We start from the raw sequence: 27,795 nt of genomic DNA, 5'->3' as shown, positions 1-27,795 counted from the left end.
CCACACACACAGCCCGTCGTTTATAGATCTCTGTCTCGTCTGTCCGTCCGTCCACGTATATGCCTGTATATCTCTACAGAATGGGAAAGGGGGGACTCTCGTGTAAAAATCCAAAATACAATCCTATGAAGCACCCGCGTACCGGTCAGTCCGAGTGTGGCCGTGAAGGCCCCAGCAGGCAACTGCTCATGGGGCTGGGCCCTCGGTGCTGACTGGGGGCCATGCCCGCCCAGCCGGTCCGGGACTCACGTCCAGCAGGGTGCTGGTGTCCACGCTGAAGCCGTGGCTTGTCAGCATGGTCTGCAGGTTGTCCAGGTTGGAGTCCATGGCATCCAGGTGGTCGCTAAGCTCGGTCCTGGCCAGACAGAGGGAATCGGGTGAAGTGGCACCCCGGGCGTCCCCACCCAGGCACCTTCCTGCCAGCGCTCACACCCACCTACCAGAGAAGGGCTCCCCTCGGCCACCACCCACCCTACTCGGGCACACGGGAGGCCCTCCAAGGTAGGGCCCCTCTGCGCTGCCAGCCCAGGCCCGGCGGGCCAGTGTGCACAGGGCCGGGATCCTTGGCCACCCTGGGGGAGTGGCTCAGGCCCTGCCGTCACCGGTCACCGTGAGGCCCCAGAAGGCCTCTGGCAGCATTTCAGGCTGGGCCAAGATGGCAGGAGGGCCAAGGAGGAGGTCAGTGCTCAGAATGGGGTGGGCACCCAGATCTTCAGGCTCAGTAAGGTTGGGCCTTTGCACCGGAAGACAGCAGGAGGCGGCTAGGAGCCGTGCTCGGCGGTGGCTGGGCCAGCCTCTCCCCTGGTGCCCGCCTGGAAAGACCAGGCCTGGCGGCTGCGAACCAAAAGGCCCTGCCCTCTCCTTAGAGAAGGCCGGTCAGCACAACACCTGGGCCACCCTCTGTCAGTCGGCAACTCAGGGTGCTGGCAGGGGCCCCAGAGCCCGGGGGGGCCAGTCCCTGTCGCAGAGGGCCTGGGGCGCCCATTCACCAGGCAGGGCTGAGTGCTCCCAGCCGGGCTGGGGTCTGGTCCGCGGCTGGGGAGGGGCCCGAGCTCTGGCAGAGCCCTCCTCCCTCCCCAGTGGGACAGCGCTAACCCTGGCTGGACTCGGCCATGTAGAGAGGAAGAGGGGCAGGGGAAGAGGCGGGCGACCCCAGACATCTGTGGAGCGCGAGCCACACTGCAAGATAGAAAGACAAGAGCCCCCGGATTGCAGGTGGGGGCCGGGCAGACCCCCAGGCCCCACCCTCGCCTGCCCACCTCTGGGGCAGCAGGACAGACACAGGGACCCAGCAGCCTGCTGGAGAGGGCGGCCTGGCCACACGCCTGGGCTCCTGTGGTGGAAGGGCCGTGGGACCACCTGGTTGGCATCTGTCTCCCTCCCCAGCCCTGAGCTTTGTGCTCAGGGCCAGGTCTGCGAGCTCATCCCCAGCAAGCCCTAAGCCGCAGGCCTGACGGCCGCCGTGTCCAGCCCTTGTCAGAGGCCCGGCCGTGCTTCCAGAGGCCAGTGGGTGAGCGGACAGCACTCACTTGTCCAGGCAGGCTACGCTGAGGCACTTCTCGGGGGCCGAGGCAGGCCGGGGCGAGGGGGGGCGGCCCCCGGCATCGGCGAGGGCCGGGGCCGAGGCGGCCGGCGCAGGCTCGCTCTCCCCCAGGATGGAATCAATGAGGGCGGTCGGGGACAGGGGCGTCTCCACCACGGAGGACGGCTGGCTGGGACTGGCATCCTCTGCCCGGGGGCTCCGAGGTGGGCTGGGGGGCTCCTCCTTGACTCGAACCAGGGGGCTGCTGGACAGGGGCCTGCACAGGGGGCGCACGTGTCAGCAGGCGCCTCCACCAGCCCCACCCGCTCCCGCCTGCTGGGAAGGTGCCGGGCCCACCTCTCAGCTATGCTCCCGCCCGCGGAGGCCAAGGGGCTGCCGGGGGCCAGCTCGGTGATGTCGGAGATGATGGGTCCGGAGCTGGCAACGGCGTCGGGGGGGTAGAGGCTGGAGCCGCTATAGGCCGGGGACGGAGCCTGCCACCAGAGGGAGGTGACCACATGCAGCACCTGCCGCCGCCTCAACCCCCCCGCACCGCGTGGCACCCGCCGCTCACCGAGTAGGGCCCCGGGCCATGGAGGCGCTCCAGAGAGAACTGCCGGCCGTACTTGGGCATGGAGTGCGCGGAGCTGCTGTCGCTCAGCATCAGCGGGCTGTGGGGAGAGGCAGGTTAGCTGCGTCCCCGGCCTCGGCGGCCCCCAGGACACAGCCAACAGGAGGTGGGCATGCCTAGCGCCTCACATCTTTCTCTTCACCCCCAGGATCCGGTTCGACTGCACCAGCGAGATGAGGAACTGGATGAGCTGCGAGGGGAGAGGTGGTCAGCCTGGCTGCAGACAGGGACCCCACGCCCCGCCCGCCGGCGTCGCACCTTGTTGACGACTTTCTGCTGTTGGGCGTGCTTCTGCCGCAGGCTGGCCACCTCCCGCCACAGGGCCTCGTTCTCACTGCAACAGACCAGGCGCCGTCGGGGGGCTGCAGGGAGCCCCACGGACACTCCACCCCACCCGGGCAGGAGCAGGGCCGTGGGGGACTGCGTCTCACCACAAGCCCAGCTGCCGGCCCATCCCCACCCCACCCGAGCACAGGCTGTGGGACGGTCTGGGGGCCAGCCCAGGGCCCCCGCCCCTCCTCGCGCTGTTGCGCTGCGAGGGGAGGATGCGCAGGGGTGCCAGTTGCGGGGGCAGCGGGGCTGTGGTGGAGACCTGGGCAGGGCCTGCTGGTGCGCCCCAGGATCTGGGCCGAGACCCCCGGGGCTTTCTCGGTCACAGTCGAGGTGGCAGAGCCTTGAGGGCGGCCCCCACCGTTGGCCGACTCTCCCTAGACCGAGGCTGAGAATGGGAGGGGAGTCCAGGGGAAGGGGGCAGTACAGCTTTCAGGCCACCGGGCGGCATGTGGGGGGGTTGTCCCGTGCCTTGAGGGGACCAGAGGTGGCCCCGAGGAGCAGAAAGGGCCACCTGAGCAGCCCACGGTCTGCCACTCCAGGGGGCCAGCCCTGCTCAGCCCCCAGCATGTCCTGTTGACATGCAAGAGACCCTCCTGGCTTCACCCTGAGAGGTGTCCATGTCCCAGAGGCCAAGTTCACCTGGTTCCATCTCCGGGTATCACCCAGCCAGGGGCTTCTACTGGGCCCTGATGTGAGTAGTCGGGGCCCAGGAGCATCCTCCGTGGTCTGGGGGGCATGACGGCCCGCCCTCTGAGCGGCTTTGAGGCCGCACCGAGACACGGACAGCCACCCCGGGCTGGGGTTCCTGAGGTCCCCAGGGCCCCAAGTACATGGGAGGAGACCTAAGCCAGGCTCCATAGGGGTCCTGGCTCGGGGGAGCCTAGAGCTGGTTCTGTGGTGGCCACACATGCCCCAGGGGCAGGGGTTCCAGAAAGAACCCGAAGTGTTTCCTGCTTCCCAGGCCTGAGGAGAGGCGACACCCGTGCTGAGTGATGCCAGGCATGCGTGAGGAGCCCAAGGGTGTGGCCACTGCTCCGGGCCCAGCTCTGCTTGCTGTCATGGGAACCGGGTCCAACCCCACCTTCTGGAAACGAGTTCAACCTGGCAGGGTGGGAGGCTGTGCAAGCCTGAACCTAGTTCTGTCTGGAGAGTGGAAGGCCTGAAGTGTCTGTCTCGGAGCCTGCGGGGCGGGACTGGGGGGAGAGACCCTCCGCTGGCGCCCCCTCCCCCTCCTCTGCTTGTTCCCCAGGAGGCCTCTTGGTCCCAGCACGTCCCCTGCCCGGCGCCCCAGCACCTACTGCTTCATGGCCAGCAGCTTCGAGTCCATGCTCTCCTGCTTCCCCTTCATCAGCTGCACGTCAGTCAGCAGCTTGGTGACACTGTCCTGGTGAATCTTTATGTCCTCGCTCCTCAGGGTGGACACCTGGGTCCCCAGGGGAGCAGTCACTGAGATGGCCTGGGGGGGGCGGGATACAGCAGAAAGGGCCAAGGGGCTGCCGGTCTGGAGGGGCCTTCGCTGTGGTGGCTGACGGAGGAGGGGCTGCCAGCAGGAAGAGGGCTCGGTGCAGCCAGGCCAGGCCAGCAGGACAGGGGGTGGACGCTGCTCCTGCTGACGGCCTGGAGGGAAGTCCGAGGACGTGGGGGAGGGAGGAGGGCTACTCACGCTGGTCACTTTCCTCTTGATGTTCTCCAGGAGCTGCTCCTGGCCGCGCAGGAAGCACGGGTGCTGGAACTCGGTGTCGTCCCTCTCTGGCTTGACCAGGCCGCCCTGCTCGATGTGGACCACCTTCCGGAAGCCATCTGCGCGCGACAGGGTGGGGCAGTGCTGCCTCGGGGCTGGGGACCCATCCCTCACTCCGGCACGGCCACCGCCCCGCTGGAGGACGAGGGAGGCTGGGGAGGTGGGGAAATGCCCAGCACTGCCCTCTTGGGAGCCCTGCCTGAGGCGGCTGGGTGGTCTCAGTCTCAGGGAGGCTCCACACCCCCCACGACAGCCCCTCCCCCTGCAGGTGCGCGGGACGTGGGTCACGCCCCCGGGCTACCAGGGCTCAGAGCCCGGGGGCTGCAGCAGGCCGGCGAGCGGGGCCCCGGGGCAGCGCACTCACACATGTTGAGCTGCCGCACGAAGCTGGCCATGTTGCTGTGCTTGAAGTACTTGGGTAGCACCTCCTTGGCGAACTGGCCCTGGTCCAGCACGTGGAAGCTGTTCCCACTCTGCCAGGAGACGTGGGGGTCATCAGCCGCCTCCGTGCAGGGGCTGTGCCCCCACCCAGGGTGGAGGTCTCCCTGGGACCCAGCACCCTTGCTGAGGCCCGCTCACCCAGGCTGCAGAGGGCCGTTCAGGAAGCACCTCAGAGCACGGCAGGCCCCTCCCTCAGGGGGCCTCGTGCTAGCTTTAATCAGCAAATTTCCCCTAAGAACAGCCAAGACCCCAAACGGAGGCAGCCAAGAAAATGGGAACCTGATTTCAGTTACTCTGAAGGAAAACAACACAGTCACGTTCAGAACCGCAGCTTTGTTTTTCTTTTGGCAACAGAGACAAAAAAACAGAGATGAACAAAACTGCTACACTGGGCTTCCCTGGTGGCGCAGTGGTTGAGAGTCTGCCTGCTGATGCAGGGGACGCGGGTTCTTGCCCCGGTCTGGGAAGATCCCACATGCTGCGGAGCGGCTGGGCCCGTGAGCCATGGCCGCTGAGCCTGCGCGTCCGGAGCCTGTGCTCTGCAATGGGAGCGGCCACAACAGTGAGAGGTCCGCGTACCGCAAAAAAAGAAACCAAAAAATTGCTACGCTGCTCTTCCATTTCTTTCCTGCCCTCAGTCCAAAAGCTACTGGAAGGGCAACAAGGCAGCCCTCTGTGCTGGCAGGGCCCGGGAGCGGGTGCAGTCCTCCCCTGCGATGAGGGACAGGGAAGAGCCGGAAGATCCCCATGGCTGTGACCAGGACGCAGCAGCGCTTCTCAACACGGACAAAGACGGGACAATAAACAGATGTAAGTGTGAGGTGAGGAGAAATGGTGGAAGAGAGACCGCTAAAGCTTTTTTCCTCCAAAGAAGCAATAAGAAAACTAGCAAAAAATGTTTAGTCAACTTCTTCAAAACCCTGAAACTCACCCAAAGGATTGCACCAACATGGGGAGAATTTATTCAAGAAATGGTTGAATCTCAGTAAGATCAGTGAGCTGTGGCATTCAAACTTGCCCTGTTCCCGCCTCCTTTCCCGTAGCTGTGAAAACCAACAGCTGAAATCGTGGGGGAATCAGCATTCTGGCAGCCACAGGGTGAGAATGGGGCTAGGGCTCCTTCAAGGCCTGTACGGCAACTCCCTGGAAGGTTCCACTTGCAAGGCTGTTTTTGTTTGATTTGACTGGAAGCTCTCTTAGTATAAAAAGCCTTTTCCTCGGGATGTTTGTTGAAAACATCTAGAGGCAATTTTGAAACCTGTGCCTGCCTAAGACAGTGGACAGCAGACGGGGAAAAACAAGCTAACCAGAAAACTTAAAAGGAAGAGCTGGGGAATGAGAGATCAAGAGGAACTTTGAAAAGCTCCAAAATATTCCAGGGGATCTAGAAGTCACATGCACATGTAGAGCTCTGTGCACGCCTGAGAGAGACCTGAAAAGGCCCTCTCACCTCTGGCTGACTGAGGCTCTGCATAAGCAGGAAGTGGAGGAGAAAGTCAAGGTGTTAACTACCTGGGTGGGAGGTGAAGGCACGCCCAGCACATACAGAGTCCACTGCAGAGGCTGGGAGGGTTATTGTCTCCAGGCATTGAATGACGTTCCTGCTCCCTTTACTCCCTGACCAATGAGCTGGGCAGAGAACTCAGTGACCACACATAACAAAGAACACTAACTGCCCAGAATTAGTTCAGAAAAGTCACGAAACAAACAAACAGCAACAGCAAGAAACAGCGACAAATCCTGGCGAGCGTAGAAAATCTGATACTGAGTTTAACAAATGCCACATTATATTAATGGAAAGTCCAACATTCAACAAAAAGTTACGAAACATGCAAAGAAACAAGGTATGACCCATACATGGGACAAAAGCAACCAAAAGAAACTGTCCCTAAGGAAGCTCAGATGTTGGACTTACTAGACAAAGACTTTAAAATCAGGTATTTGAAATATGTTCAAAGAACAAAACAAAATGGCATCTAAAGAAATAAAGGAAAGCATAAGAATGATATCTCTTAGAACAAAGAATAACAATAAAGATAGAAGTTATAAATACGAACAAAAAAAAATCCTGGAGTTGAAAAGTGTAACAACTCAGATTTAAAATTCACTAGAGGGCTCAAGAGCAGATCCAAGCAGGAATAAGAAAGAATCGTGAAGGAAGATATTCAACTGAGATTACCTAGGCTGAGAGACAGAAAGAGAAAAGAATGAAGAAAGTGAACAGGCCTTGGAGACAATGCGGTACACCACCAAAGACCAACATATGCATAAAGGAGAGGAGAGAAAGGGACAGAAAGAATATCTGAAGAAATAATGGCAGAAAACTTCCCAAATTTGATGAAAAATATCCAAGAAGCTTAACAAATTCCAAGGATAAACTCAAAGAGATTCACATCTAGATATCCATAATCAAACTGAAGAAAGCAAAAGACCAAGGAAGAATCTTGAAAGCAGTTAAGAGAGAATAGACCCATCATGTACAAGGAATCCCTAATAACAGCTAATTTGTCATCAGAAACCATGCAGGCCAGAAGCCAGTGGGATGACATACCAGAAGTGCTGAAAGAAAAAAACCTGTCAGCCAAGAATTCGATATCTAGCAAAACTATCCTCTAAAGATAAAGGCAAGGTTTCCCTGTCTGCGAAGGCAGCTAAGGAGATCCAGCGAACCACTCCAAGGAGAAAAAAAACGAAGCTTATTTAAGTCATCTAAAGTCTCTGGAAATTGTCCTAAAGGCATGTAACAAATGAAGAAACATTTATTCAAGAAAACCTAAAACTCAGTAGGAACAGTGAGTCTGTAGCATTTTAGCCATAACTTACTCCCTCTTTCTCACACAAGTTCACCTGGATTGATATGACACTCTGGGAGGCTATGGCCTAGAGGTGGGGATTCCTTTCTCCTCAGTTTACAGCCAAGGCTTTCTGTATCTTGCTGAGGGGCAGGCCACCAGCATTTCTCATCTTGTCCAACTTGAAGGTGAAGAGGCTAAATTCCTGGTGATTGCAGCCAAGAGGTTGAGGGTCCTCTTCCCCATTCTGCCCCCGCCTATAGAATGGAGGCTCTACCCCAGGCATGGCAGGCTGAGAATACTGGGGCTTCAATTACCCTCACCCCAGTTAGCCTTTAATTTCTTTTTCTTGTCTTAATGTACTGGGTAGGACTTCCAGTACACTATTAGCTAGAACTGGTGAAAACAGACTTTGTGCTTTGTTCTGATCTTATGAGCAAAGCATTCAGTGTCTTACCATTATGTATGATATTAGGTGTAGGATTTTTTTGTGTGTGTTGTTTTTTTTTAGAGATCCTTTTGTATCAAGCTGAGGAAGGTCCCTGCTAGCCCTAGTTTTCCTAGTTTCCTGAGGAATTTTTTTTTTAATATCACGAATGTCAAATTTTGTCAAATGCTTTTTCTGAATCAAATAATATGATCATGTGGTTTTTCTTCTCTAGATTGTTAACATGGTGGATTATATTGATTTAAAAACCCTGAACCATCCTTGCATTCCTGGGATAAATCCCATTTGTTGCGACATTATTCTTTTTATGTACTGCCAAATTTGATTTGCTAAAATTTTATAGAAGACATTATGAAGGATATTGGTCTGTAATTTTATTGGGCTGTTTTTGTCTGATCATTTGGGCCTGAAAACTTCTTTCTAGGAAGGTTTATGACTAGGGATTCTATTTCTCTAATAGACTCAGGGTCACTAATAGTTATGTTTCACCTTGGGTGAGTTTTGGCCGTTTGTGCTTTTCAAGGAATTGGTCCATTTTATCAACTTGACATGCATAGAGTTGTCTGTAGTACTTCCTTATTATCCTCTTACCGCCTGTGACGTCTGTAGTGATATATCCTCTGTGATTCCTGGTATTAGTCATTTACCTTTTTTCTTCTGTCAGTCATTCCACAAGTTACCGATCTCAATCTTTTGAAAGATTCAGCTTTTGAATTCATTTATCATGTTTTACTGTTTTCAATTTCATTGATTTTTGCTGTCTTTATTATTTCCTTCCTTCTGCTTGCTTTGGGCTTATTTTGCTCTTTTTTACTTTAATGTGGAAGCTCAGAAGCCATTCTAATTTCCCTTTTAGCACTGCTTTATGTGGATCTCACACATTTTCAGACAGGAAGAGTTTGGTGGACTGCTGGGAAATGTCTGTGGCACAGGAGATGGATATCCCGTCAGATGGAAAATGAGGGAAGAAAACAGCACTCCTCTGGAGGCTGCACTCTTGCGAGTCTTGATGGTGGCATCTGCAGGCTGCCGCTGTGCCTCAGTCTCCCCACGTGGCATCTACCATTCACCCACACGACCTCAAGCACATCCTGTCTCACCCTAGGCCAGACTGCTTGCTGAGCTCTACCCTTATTGACTGATTGGGTGTCTCCACACGGCTGGCCGTCTGGGATGTACCTCCGTATCTCTGAAAAGGAAGCTATAATCTATATACAGTTTACCATTTTAAACGAACAGCTCTCCATTTCTGACACACAGCTGTTTACTCGCACAAGCGAGGAACAGAGAACATTTCCATCTACCCCCCAAACCACCCCTGTGTCCCTTTGCAGTCAACCCCCTCCCTCATCCCCAGGCAACCACTGATCTTTTGTCCCCATAGTTTTGCCTTTTCTGGAATGTCATGTAAGTGGCATCACAGGGTATGTAGCCTTTTGTGTTTGTATGTGGCCTTTCACTTAGCATAATACCTTTGAGATGCAGCCATAGTGTTGCAAGGGTAAGCTGTTTGTTCCTCTTAAATGCTGACTGGTATTCCATTGTAGGGATGTCCCACAGTTTGTCTTCTACTCACCAGTTAATGGACATTTGGGTTGTGCCCTGTTTTTGGCTATTATAACTAAGTGCTACGAACATTTGTGTTCCGGTTTTTTCCTTCTAGAAGTTATACAGTTTTAGCTCTTATATTTCAGTCTATGTTTAATTTTTGTATATAGTATTAAACACAGGACAGGCTCACATTTGTGCTTGTGGAAGTCCAATTATTCCAGCACCATTTGTTGAAAAGACAGTTCTTCCTCCATTGAATTACAGTGGCATCTTTGTCAAAAATCAAATAACCTTGAATGGGTGGGCCTACTTCTGGACTCTCTAGTCTGTTCCACTTATTTGTATGTTTATAGTTATGCCAATATCACTCAGTATTATTATAGCTTTACAGTATGTCTTGATATCAGATAGTGTGAGTCTTCCAACTTTGTTCTCCTTAAAAAAAAAAAAAGTTTGACTATTCTCTGTCCTTTGCTTTTTCACATAAACTGAAGGTTAGTGCACACAAAAATTTCTGCTTGGATTTCACTGGGATTGTGTGGAATCTACTTACGTCTTTTTCTCAGCCACGTTTTACAGTTTTCAATGAATAAATCACACACATATATATATATGTGTGTGTGTGTGTGTGTGTGTATATACACACATACATATATATATATATATATATATATACACACACACACATTTTGCAAGATCTACCCCATGATAACTAGCCTACAGATGGCTTCCAAGGATCCCCACCTCCAGGAGTTCACAGCTTGTGCTGTCCCCTTCCATGATCTACCAAAAGTGTTCTCTATGACCAACCACATCCAGCAGACATGATGGTATTTGAGAACACATTACAAGCCCACCTTGGGCTCCCGCTCTCTCAGATTGCTTCTTGCCCTGGGAGAGGCAAGGTGACATGCAGAAAGCAGCCCTAAGGAGAGGTCCACAGGGTGAGGAACTGAGGCTGCCAGCACCCAGCTGAGTCTATTTTTTTTTTTAAGATTTTTTTGATGTGGACCGTTTTCAAGGTATTTATTGAATTTGTTACAGTATTAATTGTTTTATCTTTTGGTTTTTTGGCCGAGAGGCACGTGGGACGTTGGCTCCCCGACCAGGGATTGAACCCGCACCCCCTGCATTGGAAGGCGAAGTCTTAACCACTGGACCACCAGGAAAGTCCCCCCAGCTGAGTCTTGAGATGATTGCACCCTCACAAGAGATCCTGAGGCAGCCAGCTCACAGCTCTCAGACACTGGGAGATAACAAGGGTTTGTTGCTTTAGGCAGTTAGTCTGGAGGTGACTGGTTACACAGCCACAGATAATACAACCAGTAAGTGTTCTGTGGTTTTTGTAGCACTGTAAGTATTTCCATCTTCAACAGCTCATTACTGGTACATAGAAATATACTCCATTTCTGTATATTGGCCTTGAATCCTGTGACCTCACTAAACTCATTCATTAGTTCTAATAACTTTTCTGTAGGTTCTTTGGGATTTGCTAAGTAAACAATAATGTTTTCTACGAATAGAGAGTTTTAGTTCTTGCACTTCCATCTTGATGTCTTTTACTTATGGATTAGCCGTATTGCCTGACCAGGGCACCCCAAACATATTAAGGAAAAGCAGTAAAAGCAGACATCCTTGCCTTCTTTTCCAGCCTTGGGGGAAAGTATTCAGTTTTTCACCATTAAGTATAATGTTAGCAGTAGGGTTTTTTTGGTACGAGCTTTTTATGAGATCGATGAATTTCCCTTCCTAGTTTGCTGAGCTTTTAAAACATTTTAATGTATTTATTTATTTTTGGCTGCGTTGGGTCTTTGTTGCTGCACACAGGCTTTCTCTAGTTGTGGCGAGTGAGGGCTATCCTTCGTTGCGCTGCGTGGGCTTCTCATTGTGGTGGCTTCTCTTGTTGCGGAGCACGGGCTCTAGGCGCGAGGTCTTCAGTAGTTGTGGCTTGCGGGCTCTAGAGCTCAGGCTCAGCAGTTGTGGTGCATGGGTTTAGTTGCTCCGCAGCATGTGGGATCTTCCCAGACCAGGGACGGAACCCGTGTCCCCTGCACTGGCAGGTGGATTCTTAACCACTGCGCCACTCGGGGAAGTCCCTTGCTGAGTTTTTATCATGAAATGCATATTGAATCTTGTTAAATGCTTCTTCTGCCTCTGTTAAGATCGTGTGGCTTTTCTTCCCCATTCTGTTGATGTGGTGAGTTACACTAGGTCTTGAGTGTTGACCAGACTTCCACCTACAGGGCCCCTTCCAGTCCCAGGCCTCATGCTGTCTCTGATCAGAAGTCAGTCTCATTCTTACCCTATTCTTCTGTCTGGCTGCTGTTAAGATTTTCTCTTCACTGCTTGTTTTCAGCAATTTGATTGTGATGTGCATTGGTTATCATTTTTATTTTTGTGCTTTATCTTCCTTGGGAATCATTGAAATTCTTGGATCTGTGGATTTACAGCTTTCAAAGAAAAAAAAAAACTGGGGCAAATTTCAACCAGTATTTCTAAAATTCTCCTTCCTCCTTTACTCTGGAACTTAAATTGTGTGTCAGACCACGTGACATTATCCCCGTAAGGCTCTGTTCACTTTTTTCAGTCTTTTTTTCCTCTCTGTGATCACCGGGCATAGTTTCTTTTGCTAGTCTAGTGTTCAGTGATCTTTTCTTCTGCAGTTTCTAATCTGCTGTTTAATCCCCTCCAGTGACTTATAAAAACAAGCTTTAAACTTTAGAAAGCTAGATTTACAGAAAAGCTAGACAGTACAGAGTTCCCATATATCCCACGCCCCATTTCCCTATTATTAACACCCCGCATTAGTGCGTATGCCACAAGTAACGAATCAATATACTGATAGTTTATTTTTAACCAAAGTCCCCATTTTGTTCAGATTTCCTTAGTTTTTACCTAATAGGTCTTTCTATTCCAGGACAATCATCTGAGACATTACATTCCACGCGTGTCTCCTTACGTCATTCTCGACAGTCTCAGACTTTCCTGGTTCCTGACGCCCCTGACAGCTTTGAGGACGGGGCTGCTACTGTGTAGAATGTTGCTCAACTTGGAGTCGTCTGATGTTTTCCCCTCATGAGGAGTTGGGGTTATGTAAGTTTTTGGAGAGGAAGACCACAGAGGTGGCTTGCACTGCCCATCACAGCACGGCAGGGCACACCCGTCAACGTGACTCATCACTGCTGGCGGAGGCCTGTCTGTCAGGCGTCTCCACTGTACAGTATCTCCCCCCACCCCCTCCTGTACTCCTCAGAAGGAAGTCTGTGTGCAGCCAACACTGAAGGGTGGGAATTACGTGTCACCTCTTTGAAGGGAGTCAACAGAAATAATGTGGAATTCTTCTGCATGGGACACTTGTTCCAGAGATATTCTGTTCAATTTCCTTCCTTTTTATATCTTCCATTTCTCTGTCTTAACATTTTCTCTCTACTTCTTTGAGCAAACAGAGCATCTTAATAACGCCTTTAATGTCCTTGCTCGCCACTTCCATCACACCTGGATCTGTTACTATGACTCCTCCCTTCTTTGTTACAGGTCACATTCTCATGCCAAGTGGATCATCTATTAGTTTTGACTAGATCCTGGACACGAAGAATTTTACTACATTGTGTCTGAGTTTAGTTGTCTTCCTTTCAAGAGTACTGCACCCTCAGTTCTGCAGGAAAGGATCAGCCTGATCCTTTTTTTTTTGTGGTACGCGGGCCTCTCACTGCTGTGGCCTCTCCCGTTGCAGAGCACAGGCTCCGGACGCGCAGGCCCAGCGGCCATGGCTCACGGGCCCAGCCGCTCCGCGGCATGTGGGATCCTCCCGGACCAGGGCACGAACCCGTGTCCCCTGCATCGGCAGGCGGACTCTCAACCACTGCGCCACCAGGGAAGCCCTGATCCTTTTAAGGCTTGTTTTTAAGCTCGTTTACACTGCATTTGGGTAGCCTTTTCTCTGGGGCTAATCCAGCCCCACTTTCAAGGCGTGGCTGTTCTGAGGTCAGTGAAAGGCTCTGCATGTTAGAGCGGTCTCTCCCCTCCGGCTGTGAGGAATCAGATGACTCGGCCAGCTCTAGGTGAGCCTGGTGATGGCTCACCACGCGGCTCCTCAGTGGCTGTTCTTTCCCTGGAAGTTCTCGGGCGGCTTCCCAGGCTCCTCACACGGATGCGCAAAGCAGCACTCGACCAAGATCCTCAGGGGCTCACGTGCAGCTCCTCCTCTCTGGTACCAGGCCTTGCAAATTCTGGCTGTCTCAGTTTCTCCAAAGGCCAGTCTGAACACTGCTTCCAGATAGAAAGCCTAGGCACCTGGAGGGCTCACCTGTCCTTCCTGTTTAACAATCCTGAACACTGTTGGTGGGTTGAGTCCATGTTGAATGTGTCCTGCCAGCCTGACCTTAAGGTGTGTTAGAAGTTTGAGAGGGCCTTCTGGTGAGTCCATCGCAGAGCCCGATGTCTCCTCCTCCTCTGCTGACCACGTGCAATTCTTGCAGGAAGTCCTGGCTTACCCTTGGATATAACGGAAACCAGTGACGGGAAATACGGCGGGACCAGGGAGAAGCTGTTGCCCAGCTGCTGGCCGGTGAGCAATGCCCTTGCCCCTGTGGTGCAGTTCTTAGTAAATATCAAGTCTTCCTGTAAATTCAGAGTCTGTGGCCCTATTTCCTACACAACTGTGAACCACCTGAAACGTATACACAGTTTTGCATGTAAGTACATTTTTACAGAGGGAGGGTCTCTGTCTTTGAATATTTTCTCAAAGCGCCCACAACTCAATAGGATTAACATCCACGGTAATTCCACGAGAGGCCTTCCTGTACTTCTCAAGTATATTCCCAGAAAAAAAGGCCCATTTTAGTCCCCCAGCCAAAGAGACTGGTGTGTGTGATGTGTTCCGGGAGCAGTGGGCGTGCAGCTGGCACCCACGTGCAGTGTGAGCACTAGAGCCGCGTGGACGCGGCAGCAGAGAAACGCAGCCTGGCGGGAGGACACAGGAGGCACAAGGCGGGGTGCAGAGGGGAGCTCGCTTTCAGTCCCCTCCCCGGCCTTCGTCTTGTCCTCAACTGAGGATAGGACCACCTGCACCGTCCTCATGTCATTTTCTTATTTCTGCTCAGGGTCGCAGCACAGGCCCCATGACCAAAGCATCCCCGCTCATGTCCGGCCGCTGGCCCCATGCTCGGGTCTCCAGGCCCAGCTGAACATCTGCACACGGGTGACTGCTGACTCAGTAACTGCCGGCGCCCTCCCAGTGGGAGGAGACTGTGGGGCAGCTGCCAGCGCCTCCAAGATCGGGAAACATTCAGGGAGCCGGCCTCCCTCCTTCCACAGCCTGCAAAGCCAGCCCCTGCGAGCCCTGCAGGTCTCAAGGAAACCCTGCAGCCAAAGGTGCAGGCTCTGGGGTCTTTAGCCCGGCGCCTGTGATATCTGATGGGAGCTGACCGCTCATTCCAGGGTGGGTCCTAAGGACCCTGCTGACCACTCCCTGGTCCTTTAATAAAGAATTCTGAGCACACACGGCCCAGTGGAGCCAGGCAGGCTCAGGCTCAGGTGTGCTGTGCCCATCTCCCCTCCCTCCAGCCCCTTCTGAGACCCCTGTGCCCCTCCTCACCACCCCCCGCCCACCCCAGGACCGTGGAGGGAGGAAAGAGACAGGAGGCCACACACATAGCCTGCCGTTTATAGATCTCTGCCCGTCTCGTCCATCCATCCATCCATCTATACATATACCTATAAATCTCTACGGAATGGGAAGGGGGGGACTCTAGTGTAAAAATACAAACTACAATTCTATGAGCACCAAGTACTGGTTAGTCCGAGTGTGGCTGGGGTCAAGCTAAGAAAGCAGGTAGGGACTTCCCTGGTGGCGCAGTGGTTAAGAATCCACCTGCTAATGCAGGGGACACAGATTCGAGCCCTGGTCCAGGAAGATCCCACATGCTGCGGAGCAACTAAGCCCGTGCGCCACAACTACTGAGCCTGCGCTCTAGAGCCCGCGAGCCACGACTACTGAGGCCATGTGCCTAGAGCCTATGCTCCCTAACAAGAGAAGCCACGACAATGAGAAGCCCGTGCACCACAACAGAGTAGCCCCCGCTTGCCACAACTAGAGAAAGCCCGCACACAGCATCGAAGACCCAAGGCAGCCAAAAATAAATAAATAAATAAATAAATTTATTTAAAAAAAAAAAAAAGAAAAGAAAAAGAAAGCAAGCAGGTGGGGTGGAGCCGGAGCCCGGACCCCACAGGTGGAGGCCTCGCGTTGCCCTCTACCCGGGAGACGCGGAGCGTGGCGAGGGCAGGCGTGAGCCAGAGCTGGATGCCTCTGGCTCCAGAGGTGAGCGAGAGACCGTGGACTTCGGGTCCTGCTCAGCAGTCCCCCAGCTCTTTGTCTGTTTCCTGATGTCTCTGGGACTCAGTTCCCGTGTCTCTAAAAGGCCGGCTGTCACCTCCACGTGGGGCTGTGGAAGGAGGGGAACCGATACCCGAGGGGCTGGGCCTCCTGCTGTGCAGAGGGACTGGATAGGGACAGCCGTGTCCTGTTTGGCAGGTGCAGGGGGCACCAGGAGCCTCCAGGCCCCCAGCGCCCCTCACAGCCTGCACCGGGTGCGCCTCTGGCCTTTCGGGGCCACTGCCCATCCCCGAGGGCGGGGCGGAGGGCCTGCTGGGGCCCACCTGGCTCCCAGGTCGGGTGGAGGAGCAGCCCTGCCTGTCGTGGGAGCCCCGAAAACGGTCCTTGGCCAGCTCGGAGTGGCCAGGTGCGACCAGGACCCTCCTCGAAGGGTCGGTCTCACAGGGAGCTGGCGACCTGACTGCAGCGACTGCTCTCCAGCCAGCCCCTCCAGTGTGACCCTCTGACCGCCCGTGCTCACACGGGCCACCCTAGGCGAAAGAGGCCCTCGCTCTCAGGGCCTCGAAGTGCCTGCAGCCTAAAAGCAGAGCTTCCTTCACCTGCGCCCTCCTTCCCCCTGTCCCTGTCCCGTGGGAGTGGGGTCAGGAGAGCCTCCTTCACCTGCGCGCTCCCTCCCCCCGTCCCTGTCCCGTGGGAGTTGGGTCAGGAGAGCCGCTGCATTCGCCAGCTTCCCTCCCGAGGGCGGCGGGGCCTCGGGTCCTGCAGGGCAGCCCCGGCCTATTCAGCAGTGGCCCCACACCAAGCGCATTGGTAACTGGCAGGGGGTCTGGAACGGGGGGAGCCAACACAACTCTCTGGGCAGCGACGTGCTGGCCGTCCGCTGGGCTGTGCAGAGCCCGCACAACACTGCCGGACTGGCCCCCCGGCCAGAGTTTCTTCCGCATTACTCAGCCTTGAGGGTCAGCCACCCCACCACCGCCTTTCCCTGGTCCCCTGGGTCAAATGCAGGGAGGGTCCTCTTGGCAGAATGGGGAGAAAACTTCCAGCACAAGGGGGAAGGCACTGAGAGCACGGATGCCAGAACCTTCCAAGGTCTCTGGAAGCTGGACTTTGGGCTGCAAGTCTGCAGAAGTCTCCATGAGGACTTTTTGACAGAGGCCCGGGGCTTGTATGTGCATCACTGAGGCCTTAGGCAGGGGGCTGTCTCCTTTCTCGGGGCTGGGCAGCTCTGTAGACCTCCTGCACCAAGCGCCTGTGGACAGACCAGGGGGGCTCAAATGCACAGGCTCCAGTCAGCACCCCTCTACCCCCAGGAGAAAGTACCAGCAGGGCCGGCGGGTGGTGCAGCCACTGTGAACGAGGCCGTCTCAGGCTTGATGGTTCCCGCTTTCCCGCTCCAAGGCCATGCCCAGAGCACAGGCAGTGGGACTTGGAGAACTTGCTGGTGGGGCTGCCTCACGGTCTTTAAGCAGAATCAGTGAGCAGGTCAAAAGGTGGGGCGATCACCCCAGCAGGACTAAGCTCGGAACATCCCAAAAGATCTCTGATGCCCCTCCCCAAACCGGGTAAGAGTGCTGCCTGGGAGTTACGGGAAAGGGGAAAGAGGAAGAAGGAAGGATGACAGAAACATGGGGTCATTTCCTTGGGTCTGCAAAGTTCAAGGCCTGCAGCGAAGGGATGGTGGTAACAGGACAAGCTTTAGGAAAGCACGGCCCCCTCTCTGGGAATGCTGCCCACCATCACAGAGACAAGCAGTGGGAATGCAGAGTGCCACATGGATGTGCTACTTGGACCAACACGAAGTGTCCCCCACAAGGACGCGGCAGGATTTCTAGTCTCTTTACTCCCTCTCCCCCTCTTGAGGCAGAGCTTCAGCAGACAACCCAGGAACGAGAGGACCCAGCCTCCAGTTCTGGGCTCGCTTCAGCCCTGACTGTTCTTCCTTCCTAAGGGCTTAAGACTGTGAAAGAGAAGTACTTAGGAGAGTCTGAGAAAGCCAGCGTCTGGACCCTCAGGAGAGCAAGCATGTCTGAAGGCGCCCAGAGGCTCCGCAGCCCAGGGCGGCCTAGGCCACCCACCTGCCGGCCCTGAGCTATGGCTCCGGCCTTCCCCGGACACGACGTCACAGCCCGGACGTGAACGGCAGATTCTCGGCCGCAACTCCAGACAGTCTCTGCTGTACCTCTGCAAGCCTGAATTGTCCGGTCTGCAGAGTCAGACCACGGAAACGAGCCTGCTGCCAGGCAACTGGAGGTAGGGACGCGAACGAAGACGTCCCGAGAGGAACGAAAAACAAAGTCGCTCTTGGGAAACCCGGCTCTGGTCTCCAGACACGGGCTCAAGACCCACTGGAACTTTATGACGTTTTGCTTTCTGTTTTCGCTCCTTTTCCTTTTCCACTAGAGTAACGCCCTCCAATTCCTGCGTCAAGCCCTGATTTCTTCCCAAAGGCTGCCGACCCCACCACCCTGGTAACTCATCTAAGAAGCTACGGGGGCCACCTGGGCACAACGCTCGCCAGCGAAACTGGGCGCTGCCCTAAGGCCAGACGCGCTTCCGCAGTTGTCCCGCACATAGTCGGCGCGAGACCGAGGAGGAGAGGCCCCTCCTGCCCAGCCCAGGGGAGCGCGCGGCAGGAGCGACGAGGGGCGGCCTCGGACGTTCTTTCCCGACGCCCTGCTGCCCGCCCCCAAAAGCCCCGGGCCGGCGCGCCCAGCCCCTCACCGGGCTCCAGCAGATAAGCGCGTCCGTGTCCGGGTCGCTCACGAGGGTCCACAGCTTGGTCAGGAAGGCCGGGACGTTGCTGGGCCCCGCCGCTCCCGGGCCCACGGGCAGATCCATAGCGGGTCACGCGGGGCGTGGGGCGCGAGGCGGCGGCGGCTGGGTCGCTGCCGGGGAAGCGGCCGCCGGAGCCGGAGCCGGAGCCGTTGGAGGTGATCGCGGGCTGCGCGAGCGGGACGGGGAGGTGCATCTGGGCCGCACGTGGCGGCTCCTCGGCCGCCAGCCCCGGGGAGCCAGGCCGGGGAAAGCGGGGAGGAGGGTCGCCTGTCCTCTGCTGGCGGTGGCCTTGTGGGGGCGTCCTGGGCAGGGAGCACCCCCTGCGCGAGGGGTAGCCGGTGTGGGGCTGGGCTGTTCTGCGGTTGGAAGAACGTCTGGGCGGGAGAGAGCTAGGAAGGAGGGCTGGCATCCCGTGCGGCAGCCTCCCTGGCCCTCTGAATTGTGCTTCCTGCGTTAAAGGGATGAGCCTGCAGTAACTACTTGTCTGTTGATACGTTACTAATACGTCGCACACATTGTAAAAGAGTGTACGAGAATAGTAAGGCAGTGCCTGCTGCACGGGATGTATCGTTTCAGCTGGACTCATGGCCACTCCTGATTTCCAGCTGGACCCTAGCTGTTGTGGGGTGTCATCAAATCTCGGTGGTAGAAAGCCGCCGAAGGCTTGTACAGTCGAGCCTCTCTGAGCCGGGACTCCACGTTGCTGGGTTGTCAGGCTGCCCGCTCACTTTGCGACAAGTCCTCTTGGCTCTGTACCCATCAGCAGCCATTTGTACTTGTGCCCAAATCATTTATGCCATTTTCACTTGCTGTTTTAATTGTATAGCTTCCTAAGTGTTGGAGTAGTTAGTGTGTGTCAGAGTCGTTTCTGTGGAAGCTGAGTGCTGCCGAGTAATTGGTGAGTGCAGGCTGTCCAATTAGGTGAGAGACTTCTTAACAATTGAAACGCAGCGAATTCTCCGTTCAGATAAATGCTTGCTAAAAGTCTGCAAGTTCTTGTTGCACTTCTAAAAGGTCCACACCGTGCACTGCGTCCTGTAGACTTAGGGATCGGGGAGTGTCTGGTCAGCAGAGCTCTGCTCGGGGGAAGCTCTGGTCCTACCCCTTGAGGGGGTGAATGGAAACACTTGCTTTTAAGTAAAGCTTGTGTAGTTTTTATGTCTTTTCAACCAAGCTTTACAATTTACTGATCAACTGTCAGTCCCAATCTGGTTGGATACAGAGTCTTCTGCTTCAGGTGGGAAAAGGCCCTCAGGTTGGGGTCCTCTGCTTGCCCCAGACCCCACCCTAGTGTCCTCATAGCTCTGGGTCTGTAAGTGCCAGGGTGGGGTGTGGAGGATAGGGGGCCGGTGTGGGTGATGTGATGGGAACTGAGCTCCTTGAAAAGTCCTTGCCTTGTGAGATGCTAGGAGTTGAATGTCTCTTCCGAGGGCACGCGGCCTGCTGTCGGCGGAGGTGGGTGGTGAGGGAGGCCTGGGTTGGGTAGGTGGTTTTGGTGGAGGTGGAGGCTGTGGCCTGAGGGCTATGGCCTTGGAGGCCGGCCACACAGAGCTGTGGGTCAGCGCAGGGTGCCTGCTGCGTGGGCTGTGGGCTTGTTGACGCCGTGCTCCTTTTAGCCTTCTCTCCTCGGTGCTCCTGGTCTCAGCCCTGGGCCTGGCAGCGATCCTGGCCTCTCCGACAGCGAGGAAAGTGTGTTCTCAGGCCTGGAGGATTCCGGCAGTGACAGTAGTGAGGCCGACACTGCGGCTGAGGAGGAGGATGGGGCCAGCAGCAATGAGCAGCACAGCAGGACGGAGAAGCCCCCCGGGCAGCAGGTGCGTAGGCAAGGAGCCTCCTGGTGGGCTCTCCCCCTGGATGACCATGGCCAGGAAAGTGCCTGCCAGGCATCGGGCTCTCTGGGGGCTCCTGGCAGTGCTTTCTCCCGTTCCTTGGGAACCCCAAGGCCCTCGTCCTTCCTCTGCTGCAGCTGGGCAGGGGAGGGGGTGGGTGTTGCTGGTGGGGGCTGGGTAGGACGCTTACTTGGAGCTGAGGTGCTCTGAGCTCTAGGGCACCAGTTTTCAAGCATAGTCATGTGCTCTGTTCATAGGAACCCCAAAAATCTACCTGCCTGGGCCCCCACACCTACCCCGGTGATCCTGATGCCACTTCTCCTGAGGCTCAGGGCACTTTGCTAGACTCAGCTGTAGGCTGGGTTTCCTAGGGGCAAAGCCCAAGGTGGGATATGTTTGCAGGGGCCTGCCTGGGGGGAGCTGGTGGCCCCGCACTTGTGGGAGCGAGTGGAGCTCCGTCCACCTGGCCTGGTCTCGGGGGTGCAGGAGCCAGCTGGCCGCCGCGTGAGGCTTTGCCGTCCTGCCTGTTGCTGTGACGATGGGGAAAGGCGAAGCCCGCTCTTGTCTTAAGTGAGGAAAATGGCAGAAAAGCTTCATTTAAGTAAAGCACAGCACTGGTTGTTCAGAGTGTCCTAGACACGATCCTGTGACTATTTATACTTTGAATGGCCTTGGTGTCCTGGAGGTTAGGACCGTGATGGAAACCAAAAGCCACACTTATTTGATCTGTTTCCTGGGAAGAAAAGATTTTAAATCCAATTTAAACCCTCCACCCATTCAAGCTTTAATTGTAGCGCTGGTGCACAAAGCGAAGATGGTCCACAGGCTGCCTTGCCCGTGCTTTATGGGCTTATGGGCAGATTTTTCTCCTTTTTAACTTTTTTTTTTAAGATTCATTATTTATTTATTTAGTTAGTTATTTTATTTTTGGCCACATCGGGTCTTAGTTGCGGCACACAGGCTCTTTTGTTGCGGCTCACAGGCTTCTCTCTGGTTGTGCCGTGTGGGTTTTCTCTCTCTAGTTGTGGCGTGTGGGCTCCAGAGCGCTGGGCTCTGTAGTTTGTAGCACGTGGGCTTAGTTGCCCCGCGGCACGTGGGAACTTAGTTCCCTGACTGGGGATCGAACTCGCGTCCCCTGCATTGGAAGGCGGATTCTTTACCACTGGACCACCAGGGAAGTCCCTTAACTTTTTAAATTTATAAAATATTCCATCCTTGACAAAACGTTAAATCTTAGATCAACACTGTTCAGTAAAGGACGTTTCCATTCGCTGCCTTCACTCTCCTTGGTGAGCACAGTTCATGGTTAAATTATCTTCCTGGATCTTTTCCTCCTCTTTTAAAATTAAGGATCGGGGCTTCCCTGGTGGCGCAGTGGTTGAGAGTCCACCTGCCAATGCAGCGGACGCGGGTTTGTGCCCCGGTCCGGGAAGATCCCACATGCCGCGGAGCGGCTGGGCCCGTGAGCCATGGCCGCTGAGCCTGCGCGTCCGGAGCCTGTGCTCCGCAACGGGGGAGGCCACAACAGTGAGAGGCCCGCGTACCGGAAAAAAGAAAAAAAAAAAAATTCAGAAAAAAAAAATTAAGGATCCACACGCTTAAGTTTTTTCCTTTAAAATAGGATTTTTATCCTCTTTTATAAACAAAATTTTAGAAATGATTTTTAAAAGTTAAATAACTTTTTTTAATAAAAAGAACTTTTAGTTGAAATTCTCTAGGTGAGGCACTGCTGTGCAGGCGTCTCGAGGCTGACCACCTGCGCCCCGCGAGCCACTGGACTCGTGCTGCTCCACAGAGGTACCTGTGCCGCCGTCCTGGGTCTGCTGGCGGCCGGCTTAGCGGGTGCTGAGCTGCAGCTCAGCAGAGACTCCATGCCCACCCTCTCCAGAGGGTGGGGAGCCGTCCTCGCCCCTGGCCCTCGGCCCTCCGGGGTGCCCTCTGAGCCCTCTGTCTGAGGAAGTCGGCCCAGGCCACCTGGGTGGGGGCGTCCTCAGAGGGGGTGAGGCTGCCTGTGGCTCTGCGCCCTCCCCAGGCGTCCCCCACTGGCAGCCAGGCCCTCGGGCCCTCCCTTCCGTGCTCCGCTGGGCCGGCGGTGCTCCCTCACCCCGCCTTGTCTCCCGCCGGTGCCGTGCTCCCCTCCCCGCGCGTGCACAGGCTCTTAGCGCCCATCCGCATGCCCTGTGGGTCGTCCTGGAGCCCTGCCAGCTTCCCTGGAACCTGCTTGGCCTGGGCACTCACGTCTCTGGCTTCTTCGTGCTGTAGCTGAGGGGTGTTGGAGTATTTTCTTCTAAAGCGGGGACCTCAGTACTGGGTTGGAATTCGTCCAGGCCAAGAGCGGGAATTGAAGAGGTGGGTGTGCTCTTGACTCCTGGTGGATGTCCCCCCATCTCCCCTTTTCTTCCATCCGTTCCTCAGAAGCCACCCACCGCTCTACCTGGTGGAGCTGGCGATTCTCCCCGTCTCCTGTTCACGAACAGGCCAGTCAGTGCTTCCTGTGTGTTCTCCTGTCTCCCCCCGAGCCTGGCCGCACGAGACACCCAGGAGCGGCCCCCGTGACGGCCCTGTCATGCTCTGCATCGGGGCCCCCCGAGTCAGCCTGTTCCTCTCGTCCTGCAGCTACTGCAGGGCTGCTAACCTGCAGAACCTTCCTGCCACGCTGGGGAGTTCCGCTAGTTCAGGGCCCTCTCGAGGGTCTGCCGACCCACCTTCACCTGCCCCAGCCCGTGGGCTGTCCCCTGCGAGCAAGCGGGAGGGGAGCCCCGGGCCCCTCCCCCACTGGCCGCCCACACGCCTCCTGTTTCCACCCTCAGGTGGTGGCTCCTGCTGCCGGGCACCCCCAGTCACCCAGGGCCTCTTGCTTCCCTGTGTCCCCCCAGTAGCACTTGGTGGTGCTTTTGGGCAGGCTTTTCCGGTCCCATAGGTCTCGCGTTGCTGGGCCTCCTCTTGATTTCTCACCTTGAGTGGATTTAGGTGCTGACGGCCATTTCTTCATTTTTGTGCTTGTTTAGATCCATTTTTTTCTTCTGCTTGTCCTGTTTGGTTTGGTCCTTTCTCATTTGTGTGGGTTTTCCCGTATTTTGTTTTCTTATTCTTTTGTACAGAAGTTCCCATCTTCACTAGTTGAATCTGCTTGCCACGTTCAAGAATGTAACAGGGCTTCCCTGGTGGCACAGTGGTTGAGAGTCCACCTGCCGATGCAGGGGACGCCCCGGTCTGGGAGGATCCCACATGCCGCGGAGCGGCTGGGCCCGTGAGCCATGGCCGCTGAGCCTGCGCGTCCGGAGCCTGTGCTCCACAACGGGAGAGGCCACAACAGTGAGAGGGCCGCGTACCGCAAAAAAAAAAAAAAAAAAAAAAAAAAAAGAATGTAACAGAAGACCTAGTAGCGATGCCTAATGTGCAACTAGCATCTCCCAGATAACTTAAGAGTCCTGCCTGTACTGTCTGTGCTCGGAGCTTACTGCAAACCCTTGGGCAGGAGGAGCCCATCTGGGTCTCAGCTCAGCTCTGGGGAGTGGTGGGCAGGGCCGCCAGGAGACCAGTGGCAGCTGTGAGTCCCAGGCCTGTGCACTGTGGGGTCTGGGCATTGGCTCCTGGGGAGGGAGCGGGCCCAGTCAGTGGAGGCCACCTCAGGCAGGATGTGCCCGGGCCTGTCCCAGAGAGCCCTGGCCGTGGCCCAGCGTCAGACACTCTTATTTCTGGGGATCAGAGTTCAGGGCAGGTGGGGTGGTGTCGCATCTGGGGTGACATGATCAGTGGGTTTGGGAGATCCCACGGCCCCCCCTCAGCTGTGAAGCACGTCAGCTTCTCCTGTACCCTCCCCAGGTTTCTAGTATGTTCTGCCCTCAGAGGGCGGTCACTCAGATCACATCCCGTGTTCTGGGCTTCACTCACACGTCTGGGTGGGGTGACCTGAGTGGCTGGCTGTCACTGGGCATCTCGCCTCTGCCTGCCTGTCCCCCCTCTCGGGACTCAGGGCTCCAAGAGCAAGCAAGCCGTGCAGCAGCACCTGGCCGTGGAGCCGCCGTCATGATGCGAGGCTGCAGCCCCTCCCAGGAGAGGCCCGTCCTGCCTCCCTTGGTCCCCTGGTCTGGGACATTTGCCTACAGAACCGCACTTCCCTCTGGTCCTGCCCGGGGGCCCCCAGCCATCCACATGGACACGTTTGCGAGCCCGCAGCACGTGGCATTGACCCCGTCTTGGGGTGGGCGCTGGCGGCTCTGGGCAGCCCCTCGCCACCTGGTGCCCGTGCCTGAGGATGTTGGGGGCTGGGGCTGGGGCTGGGCCGCTTGAGAAAGCGGAGAGAGGGCGGCGCTGTGCGAGTTCTCCCTTTTTCACGGTGGCCACTGCCCGGATACGGTACCTCTAAACTTTGAAGGGGCGGGGTTTGTTAGGTCCTCCTGGTCCCAGGAGCTGGGCCACGCCCCGCATCACGGCAGCCCCCTGGTGGCCACCATCTGCCTTGCAGCGTCACCTCTGGAGGGAGGATGTGGCTTCAGAGCCCTGGTGCCGTGAGGGAGGGCCCTCCTTGCCGGGTGTCCAGCTCTTTTGCCCAGGAACTCACAGCCCCGCTGCTGGGTGTCCCCTCCGCTTGCTGAGGTCCCGCCTGTGTCTGGTTCCCCAGGCATCACTGGGGCTGGCCAGGGCCCCGGGATGGTGGCCTGTCGTGCAGGTGGTGCTGGGCTCCTGGGGTCCGGTGCCTGGTGGGGGGCATCAGACTGGCTGGCGGTTGGCAGCCTTGGAGCACCGTGGCCTGCACTGCCGACCCTGCTGCGACCAGTGGCCTGTCAGCCACGGGCTGGCATCAGGGGGCTGTTGAGAGACTTGCAAGTGGCCCGGCCTGGGGTCCTGCCAGCCCAGGGCCTGGGGCAGGTGTGTCCGCTGGTTGCTGCTATGGGTGAGGACGGCAGGAAAGCTTTGGGTCCCAGGCTGGCCCTCTGCGCCCCCCGCTTGCCCCCGCCCCCAGGCAGTGCTGACCCACTTTCAGCGGGCAGGGCTCCCGCAGTGCACAGCTCAGGGAGCAAGGGGTGGGAGAGACGTGGAAACCGAATCTCGCCTTTTCCTGGCCTGGAAAGAAAGTTACTCTCCCACCCTCCTCACACCGAGGGAAAAACAGGCGGGAGGGAGAGCTGCCTTGCGGGCCTTTGGCTCCTGCCCGGGCAGGGGGAGCGGGGCTCTGGGCGGGGCGCCCGTGCTTGGGGTGGGGGGGCCCCTGCTACACTTTACTGCCCCTGGAGTCGGGGGGAGAGACGGGCTGTTCTCCCCATCAATCCCAGTTCCGGTACACCAGGTCCCCCCGCCCCACAAGGGGAGAATCTGTTTTCCAGGTTGGGGTGTGAGCGAACAGTGGCACCCACTCACTGGCCCGGTGGGCGGGGTCGGCCTGGGGCCGGGTCCTCCCAGCAGTCTGAGAGTGTGGGTGCCTCTCTGGGCCCTTGGCCGGCTGCGCTGGATGTGGCCTCCTCGGGGCAAGGGTCTTGCCCTAGGAGTGGGTCGGCTGTGGCCCCTCTGCCAGTGGCCAAGAGCGAGTACCATGGCCTTCCCCTCGGTGGAACGGCTGCTGAGAGGCCTTGTCCCCGGAGCCCAGGCTGGCTCTGGGCTCGGCTGGGCCTTTGGGCCGGGAGCCCTGCAGCCGTTGTTCGCATTAAGGGGTGCGGGGGTGGCTAAGTGTTCCTTTGCCAGGTGTCAGCCCCTCCCTGGGGTCCTCCCCCGGAGCTTGGACGTTATGATGGGTCCAGCCCTTGACAGAGGATGACCCTGGGTGGGACCCCCCCTCCCTGAGAGGCCCACTTAGACCTGCGGTGGGACCAGGTTGGAGCCGCTTAGAGACTGGGGTGTGGGAACCTAGGCCTCAGCGTTGGCAGGAGGGCGCGGGCGTCCTGGACCCGCGATCTGCCCCAGGCACAGGGCGTCAGTGTCCTGACATAACATAATTGCTCTCCCCTTCCCTTCCCAGGCCGGGACCCCTTCGCCGAGGACGGAGGTGGCAAGTGTGCGGTTTGAGGACGAGTATGTGGAGGACAGCTCTGACGAGGAGGTATGGCTGGGGCCGCGGCCTCCTCGCTCGCAGGGTGGGCTGCACTGCCTGGGCAGAGGTGGGTCAGGCCACAGCGAGGCCTGAGTGGGCGTCCTGGCCTGGGGCCCCAGTCCCCGTATGGAAGAGCGATTTCAGGGTCGGGTACACGTGACTGCAGGGGTGTGTGTCGTCGCGGGGAGGGGAGGGCACTGGGCACCTCGCAGCCACCCCTGGGCCCTGGGGGGTGGGCAGCGGGGCTGGCAGGCGGTGGGCGCCCCTGTGCTCTGGGCGGGCACTGACAGGCCCGGGGAGGCTTCCCCGACACCAGCCGGCCTGGGCTGGGCCCCGGGGGTGAGGGTGCAGTGAGAGGCCCCACGGGCACCTGCACTGGGCACTGAGGGCAGGAGACGGGTGGCCCCGGTTCTCTGCCCCTTTCCTTCCTGGCATCCTGGAGGCCTGGGCCGCTGGGGCCCTCAGTGAATCCGGTCGTCCTTCCCACATTTACGCTCTCAAGGGGAAAGCTTGCTGCCAGGCTAGGGGTGCTCGGTCTGGCCAGAGGCTGCTGTGGCTCAGCTGCCCGGAGCTGCCCGTGGGTTCTGGGGGATGCTGGGGCTGAGGAGCCTCCCAGGTAGACGTGGCCATGCTGCTCGCCCAGCCGCCCCCTCCCTGATGTGTCCTGGCCACCGGGCGGGGCTGCGGCCCCCATGCCCACTGCCCTGGCGTGAGCCCTCCGGGTGTGTGCCTCCTCGGGCTGGGGGGCCTGCAGAGACAGCGGTCCCCGCCCCCCGGTGGCTCTTCCTGCCGCCTGCCAGGGGCTGTCCCCGGCTGGGGAGACACGCGCCCCCTCCCCTGCACAGCTTCCACCCCCATCCTCTGCTCTCTTGGCAGCGGCTGCAGGAGCCTTGGCTGCGCGCCCGACCCGGTCTCTGTGCGCTCAGAGAACAGAGACAAAACAAAATAAATTGGTTTCCTGGCCGGAGCAGCGGGCGTGCTCGGTGAGGGGGGGCCGGTGCAGCGCGGCTCCCGGCCTGTCTCCCCCCCTCCCAGGGGCTCTGGCTGTCGGCAGCCACATCCTGTCGGCTACTTTTTTATATTCGGTATTTTGAGAAATCGATGATGATTGTAAATGGAGTGCAGAGGCCGGGGGAGGGGCTTCGGCCCGCCCGCGGGGAGGCGCTCCTCCTGGCCGGGGCTGTGCTGGAGCCGCCGGGGTGGGGGCTGCTTCCTCCGGCGATGACTATCCCATATGTCGCCTGAGTGACAGGGAGCCGTACTTCTGCCAGCACAGCCGGCTGTGGCTCGAGGGGGCGGCAGAGCTCGGCTTTCAGGGACCAGGCTGGCCTGACAGATGCTCTCCTCCCTGAGAAGCTCTGCCC

At 57.0% G+C, this 27,795-nt stretch overlaps 2 protein-coding genes and 1 long non-coding RNA gene across 9 annotated transcripts in view; 2 read left to right on the top strand and 1 right to left on the bottom strand.

Moving 5' to 3' along the window:
* HSF1 (heat shock transcription factor 1) lies at positions 1-18,654 on the bottom strand. 6 transcript variants are annotated; one of them, XM_024741119.1, is made up of 11 exons: positions 18,521-18,654; positions 4,592-4,700; positions 4,150-4,286; positions 3,785-3,942; positions 2,412-2,487; positions 2,282-2,343; positions 2,097-2,193; positions 1,880-2,016; positions 1,530-1,799; positions 1,096-1,179; positions 1-355 (listed from the first exon to the last, which is right to left on the bottom strand). In XM_024741119.1, the coding sequence occupies exons 1-11, from the start codon at positions 18,635-18,637 to the stop codon at positions 187-189; spliced, it is 1,416 nt and encodes a 471-aa protein (XP_024596887.1). In that variant the 5' UTR covers positions 18,638-18,654; the 3' UTR covers positions 1-186. The 6 variants fall into 6 exon arrangements, with proteins under 6 accessions (XP_024596887.1, XP_024596888.1, XP_024596889.1 ...); XM_024741120.1 differs by having other exon boundaries at positions 3,785-3,909; XM_024741121.1 differs by lacking the exon at positions 1,096-1,179.
* Positions 5,260-15,076, top strand: LOC112397098 (uncharacterized). 2 transcript variants are annotated; one of them, XR_003002716.1, is made up of 4 exons: positions 5,260-5,478; positions 12,377-12,552; positions 13,938-14,026; positions 14,562-15,076. It is a non-coding gene; the product is annotated as an uncharacterized LOC112397098 (long non-coding RNA). The 2 variants fall into 2 exon arrangements; XR_003002715.1 differs by lacking the exon at positions 5,260-5,478 and having other exon boundaries at positions 11,566-12,552.
* BOP1 (BOP1 ribosomal biogenesis factor) overlaps positions 18,640-27,795 on the top strand; it is a gene marked incomplete at its 5' end in the record, with an annotated part of 19,499 nt that continues 10,343 nt past the window's right edge. The window contains 3 exon segments of the mRNA XM_024741032.1: positions 18,640-18,729; positions 20,191-20,388; positions 26,360-26,440. Of these exon segments, the coding sequence (XP_024596800.1) occupies positions 18,640-18,729; positions 20,191-20,388; positions 26,360-26,440 (369 nt within the window).

This window comes from Neophocaena asiaeorientalis, unplaced genomic scaffold (assembly GCF_003031525.2).
Source record: "Neophocaena asiaeorientalis asiaeorientalis breed wild unplaced genomic scaffold, Neophocaena_asiaeorientalis_V1.1 scaffold177, whole genome shotgun sequence".
Taxonomy (NCBI): Eukaryota; Metazoa; Chordata; class Mammalia; order Artiodactyla; family Phocoenidae; genus Neophocaena; species Neophocaena asiaeorientalis.
This window is presented reverse-complemented; position numbering and strand designations above follow the sequence as displayed.